General features: G+C 65.8%; 2 protein-coding genes across 2 annotated transcripts in view; one reads left to right on the top strand and one right to left on the bottom strand.

Moving 5' to 3' along the window:
• Positions 1-2,207, bottom strand: part of BSCL2 (BSCL2 lipid droplet biogenesis associated, seipin) — a 6,359-nt gene extending 4,152 nt beyond the window's left edge. Inside the window, exons 1-3 of the mRNA XM_039378759.1 lie at positions 2,116-2,207; positions 902-1,173; positions 246-327 (exon numbers count right to left, since the gene is read on the bottom strand). Of these exons, the coding sequence (XP_039234693.1) occupies positions 246-327; positions 902-1,116 (297 nt within the window). The 5' untranslated portion in view covers positions 1,117-1,173; positions 2,116-2,207. The remainder of the gene's footprint in view (positions 1-245; positions 328-901; positions 1,174-2,115) is intronic.
• Positions 2,208-2,976: 769 nt separating this feature from the next.
• GNG3 (G protein subunit gamma 3) lies at positions 2,977-5,219 on the top strand. Its single transcript, XM_027717106.2, has 3 exons — positions 2,977-3,122; positions 4,093-4,198; positions 5,074-5,219. Exons 2-3 carry the CDS (start codon positions 4,100-4,102, stop codon positions 5,200-5,202), a joined length of 228 nt encoding a protein of 75 aa, XP_027572907.1. The 5' UTR covers positions 2,977-3,122; positions 4,093-4,099; the 3' UTR covers positions 5,203-5,219.
• The last annotated feature ends 405 nt before the right edge of the window (positions 5,220-5,624 follow it).

The following is a 5,624-nucleotide window of genomic DNA, read 5'->3' as shown; positions in this document are numbered from 1 at the left end:
TTGCCCCTCCCCTCCAATATTTTTGGGGTCTCCCCTCTATTTTGCCCCCCCCCAACCCCACATATTTTTCGCCTTCCCCATTCTGGGCTTCCCCCCCTATTTTTGAGTTCTCCTCCATGTTTCCACACCACAATTTTGTGATCCTCCCCCAAATTTTTTTGGGCCCCACCCCCATATTTTTTACCTCTATTTTTGGGGGGCACCCTATATTTCCTCCCCCCCCCCGATTTCTGGGGTCTCCCCACCTTCTCACGGTGCTCCCCCAGCAGGGACACGTTGGCCGTGGGGAAGGAGCAGAGCTCGGGGGGGGCAACGTCACAGTCCGACCTGGGGAGGCCAAATCGGGGGGTCAGGGGGTGTTAAAGGAGGGTACAGACCCCCCCCGAACCCCCCAAATATTCCCAGCCCCCCCCGAACCAGGTACACGACGGTGCCCATTGGCATGGGGGGGTCAGCTGTCTCCCCTCACCCCTGACCCCCCCAAACCCTCCTGCATCCCCCCAACCCCCTGGACCCCCCCAGACCTCCATGACCCCCCCAGACCCTCCTAAACTCCCGGGACCCCCCCAGAACTCCCCAGTGCCCCCCAGACCCACCTGAACCCAGGCCGATGATGGTGCCCACGGGCATGGAGGTGGTCCCACATCCCCCCTCCCCTCTGACCCCCTGAGCCCCCCCTGGTGCCCTCCGACCCCCCCGGCGCCCCGTGCCCCCCCGTGCCCCCCCCGTGCCTCCCCATGCCCACCTGAAGCCCCCAGCCCCACCTGAACCCAGGTACCACCCGTGACCGTGGAGCACGAGGGGAGGGAGGGGGGTCCCACAAACCCCCTCCCCCCTTACCCCCCGGGACCCCCCGGTGCCCCCCGACCCCCCCGGCGCCCCGTGCCCCCCCCGTGCCCACCTGAAGCCCAGGTGCACGGGCCGCACGACGGTGGCCATGGGCAGGTAAGCCCAGTAGAAGGTGCCGTAGAGGAAGATGGAGGCCCAGAGCAGGAGGAGCCCCAGGCACAGCAGGAGCCCCCCCCGCAGCAGCGCCCGCCGCGCCCCCCGCCCCACCTGAGCCCCCCACTGCAGCAAGGGGGGGGACACGGCCAGCCCGGAGCCCCCCGGCGCCATCCCGAGCCCCTCGGCTGCGGCGGGAGGGCGGGAGCGGGGGAGAACCCCATGGAAAGGCTGGGGAAGGGAAAAAAGGGGGAGAGGTTACGAAGGGAGGGGTTGGGGGGGGGGGAGGGGGGGGGAGAGGCGGGGGGAGAGAAGGAGGGGTTGACCCCCCACCCACAGACGGGTTGGGAACCCCAGAAACCCCCTCCGACCCCCCAGAGCTGTGAGACACCCCAAAAATCCACGGGGCACCCCTAAAATCTATGGGGCGCTCCCTCAAATCCCCCTTTCGGGCTCCCAGATTTGGAGGGGGCTGGAAAAGGGGGGGAGGGGTTGAGGGGAGGGGCGGGGGGGTGAGGGAGGGGTTGACCCCCCACCCACAGATGGGTTCGGCCCCCAGAAACCCTCCAGAGCTGTGGGGCACCCCCAAAATCTATGGGGCACCCCCAAAATCTATGGGGCACCCCCAGATCCCCCTCTCGAGCCCCCCGAGATCTGTGGGATACTCCCAAAGATCACCCCTCCAGCCCCCCAAAATCTGTGGGGGACCCCCAAACACCCCCAGCCCCTCAGATCTGGGGGTCCCAGGGAGTCCCGAAGTCTCGGGGGGGGTCCCAGGGCTTGGGGGGATTCGGCGCTTTTGGGGCGAGTTGGGGCGGGTTTTTTCGGGGGGGGGGGGGGGTTGGAGCGATTTTCTGGGCGGGTTGGGGGGATTTTGGGGCTGTTTTTCGGGGGGAGGTTGGGGCGGCTTTTGGGGGGATTTTTGGGGGGAGATTTTGGGGATGTTCTGGGGCGGTTTTGGGGCTGTTTTTAGGGCGGTTTAGGGGGGTCCCGGGGCGGTTTCTGGGGCGGGTTTGAGGTGGTTTCACGCGGCCGTTCTGGGGCGGGTCCTGGCGCTTTTTGGGCGGGGGGGTCGGGGCGGTTCTGGGGCTGTTTTTAGGGAGGTTTTGGGGGAGATCCCGGGGGGCTTTGGGGGGTTTTTTTTGGGGGGTGGGGGGGGTCTCGCGCCGTTACCGGTTGCCGGAGCCCTCCCGCTTCGCGCCACGCCCTGGCCACGCCCTTCGCCGCGCCCCTTCCGGGTACAGGCCCCGCCTACCACCCAACTCCATTGGACTGTCCCGAGCTTGGCCCCGCCCCTCCCTCCATATGCCACGCCCATGCCTGCTCGTCACGCCCCTTCGGAAAAGCCACGCCCACTTCAATCACCCGATATGGTCTAAGCCCCGCCTACTCGCTAACAAGCCACGCCCGGCGCCTGGCCACGCCCAATGCGGACCCGCCTGGTGAGGCCCCGCCCACGGAACCGCCCCTTCCCCGCCCTCGGGCCCCGCCCATTGCGGCCCCGCCGGGCCCCGCCCTGTTTCCATGGCAACGAGAGGATTGGGGGGGTCCCGTGGGGGGTTTGGGGGGTCCTTGGGGGGTTTTGGGGGGATCAGAGAAGGTTTGGGGGTCTCTGGGGGGATTCGGGGGGTTTAGAGGGGTCCAAGAGGGGGTTGGGGGGGGTCCCTGGAATGGGTTTCGGGGGGTCCCGGGGGGGTCCCCGGGGGGATTTAGGTGGGTTTGGGGGGGTCCAAGAGGGGTTGGGGGGGGATTGGGGGATCCCTTGGGAGGGTCCAGGGGGGGTTTCGAGGGGTCTTGAGGGGGGTCAGGTTGTGAGTGGGGGGTCCCTGGGGGGGATTTAGGGGGGTCCTTGGGGGGTTTGGGGGAGCTGGGAGGTCCCTGGGGGGGCCACGGAGATTTGGGGGGGGGTCGAGGGGGATTTGAGGGGGGTCCAGGGGATGAGGCCCATTGGGGGGAGGGTCCCCATAACCCCGCCCCTCCCCCTCCGTTCTGCCGCATCCTCCGATATTTGAGGGGGGGGAACCCCCCAAACCCGGGAGGGGGAGGGGCAAGGGAGGGGTGGGGGAGGGGCAGGGGCGTCTCCCTTCCCCCCCCCATCGCCCCCCGTCCCTTCCCGACCCCCCCCAAAGGTGGTTCCGCCCCCTCCGAGCAGCGCCGGGACAGAGAGGCTGCGGATCCAGGTGGGGGGGGAGGGATTTTGGGGGTCTTGGGGGGGGGATTTTGGGGGGTCTCGAGGTGGAGGGGGCAGGATGGGGGAGGGGGATTGGGGGAGCAGCGGAGACTCGGGAATTTGGGGGGTTGGAGGGGGATTCGGGGGGGATTTGGGGGGGCAGAAGATGGAGAAGGGGATGGGAGGGGGATTTTTCGGGGGGGGATTTTGGGGGGTCTCGGGGAGGGGGGGTCAGGATGGGGGAGGGGAGTTGGGGGAGCAGCGGAAAACCGGGAATTTGGGGGGAATTTTTGGGGGGGGGCAAATGATGGAGAAGAGGATGGGAGGGGAATTTGGGGGGGGGGATTTTGGGGAGGGTCCGTTGGGGTCTTTGGGGCAGGAAAAGGGGGGGGGGAGGAAATTTGGAAAAGGGACTTCTGGGGCGGGGGGAAACTGGGGGGTAAAGGGGGATGGGGGGGATATTGGGGTCCTGGGGGGGAATTTTGGGGGGGCAGGATGGGGGAGGGCAATTTTGGGGAGGGGGGGGAATTCTTGGAGGGGGAGGAGAGAACTGGGAATTGGGGGGATTTGGGGAGAAGAAACTGGGGAGAGGGGACTTGGGGGGGGCCTTTTGGGGTATTTTGGTGGGGGGCTCCCACATTTTTGCCCCCCCCCCCAAACCCCCCTAAAATCCTTTCGGAGGGGTCGCAGCTTTCCCACCCCCCATTTCCCCCTCCCCCGGAGTGTTTGGGGTATTTTGGGGGGGGTCCTACACCTCGGGATGCCCCCCCAGCCCCCCTAAAGCCCTTTTTTGGGGGGGGGTCCCACATTTTTGCCCCCCCCAATCCCCCCAAAGGTATTTTAGGGGGGGGAGGTCCCACATTTTAAAGCCTCCTGGGGGGTCTCCCCGCTCTCAGGGTGCCCCCACTCCCCAAAGCCCCCCCTCCCCCGGGGGGTTCGGGGGATTTTGGGGGGTCTCACATCTCGGGGTGCCCCCTCAGCCCCCCCATGAAGGGAGAGCCCCCCCCCAGCAGCACCTTGAGCGTGGGCCAGGCCCGGAAAATGGTGGAGCAGCTCAAGATCGAGGCCTCCCTGTGTCGGGTCAAGGTCTGGGGGGACCCCCGGGACCCCCCCCGGGACCCCCCTTATGGGGGGGGAACCTCGAGGGGGACGGGAGGGAGGGGGGTGGGATTTCGGGGGGTGGGGAAGGGGACAAATGGGGACTTGGGGGGGGGCTAGGGGGAAATTTGGGGGGGTTGGGAGGGGATTTGAGGTAAATTGGGGGGGATTTGGGGGAAATTTGGGGGGATTGGGAGGGGATTTGGGGGCATTGGGGGAAAATTGGGGGATGGGGGGGGATAAGAGGAGATTTGGAGGGGGGCAAAGGGAGGATTTGGGGGTTCAGAGGGTGAATTTGGGGGTTCAGAGGGAGCATTGGGGGTTCCCAGGGAGGATTTGGGGGATGAAAAGGTGCATTTGGGGTGTTAAGAGGTGGATTTGGGGGTTCAAAGGGTCGATTTGTGGTTTTGAGGGGTGGATTTGGGGCTTCAAATGGGGCTGAGGGAAGATTTTGGGGTCCAGAGGGTGGATTTGGGGGTTCAAAGGGAGGATTTGGGGCTTCAGAGGGAGGATTTGGGGGATCAAAAGGGGGGTTCGGGGGTTCAAGGGGTGGATTTGGGGGTTCAAAGGGTCAATTTGGGGGTTCGAGGGGTGGATTTGGGGGTTCAAATGGGGCTGAGGGAAGATTTGGGGGGGTCCAGAGGGTGGATTTGGGGGTTCAAAGGGAGGACTTGGAGGTTCAAAGGGAGGATTCGGGGCTTCAGAGGGAGGATTTGGGGGATCAAAAGGGGGCTTGGGGGGTTCAAGGGGTGGATTTGGGGGTTCGAATAGGGCTGAGGGAAGATCTGGGGGGGTCCAGGGGGTGGATTCAGGGGTTGAGAAGGAGGATTTGGGGGTCCCTGACCCCGAATCCCCCCCCCAAGGTGTCCAAGGCGGCGGCGGAGCTGCTCAGTTACTGCGAGGCCCACGCGTGCGAGGACCCCCTGCTGACCCCCGTGCCCACCTCGGAGAACCCCTTCCGGGAGAAGAAATTCTTCTGTGCCCTCCTTTAGGACCCCCCCCCCCCCCCCCCCCCCCAAAACAAAATCTGGAACCTCCCCACAAAAATTTGGGACCCCCCCCCACGCACTTAGAGCCCCCCCACACCCACTTTGGGGGCTTTTTAACTCTGAAAATGAGGGAGAAAAGGGGGTTTGGGGACCCCCCTGCGCCGTGTCAGGGACCCCCACACATGTAAAATGGGGACCCCCCCCCGGCCCCCCCAAATCACCAGGAGTCCCAATGAAGGGCTGGGTTGGGCACAGCTCTGGAATGGGGGGCTTTGGGGGGGGGGGTGGGGGGATTTTGGGGGTGTTTCCCCCCCCAAAGGTTTCAATGGTGGGCTCAGGGAAGGTTCCCACGGCTTTGGGGAGGGAGGGGGGAGAGGTGGGGACACCCCCAGCCCCCCAAAAAACACCCCGTGACCCCCCCATCA

Source organism: Pipra filicauda, unplaced genomic scaffold, assembly GCF_003945595.2.
Source record: "Pipra filicauda isolate LSUMZ 115617 unplaced genomic scaffold, ASM394559v2 scaffold1463_size24341_pilon, whole genome shotgun sequence".
In the NCBI taxonomy this organism is placed as follows: Eukaryota; Metazoa; Chordata; class Aves; order Passeriformes; family Pipridae; genus Pipra; species Pipra filicauda.
This window is presented reverse-complemented; position numbering and strand designations above follow the sequence as displayed.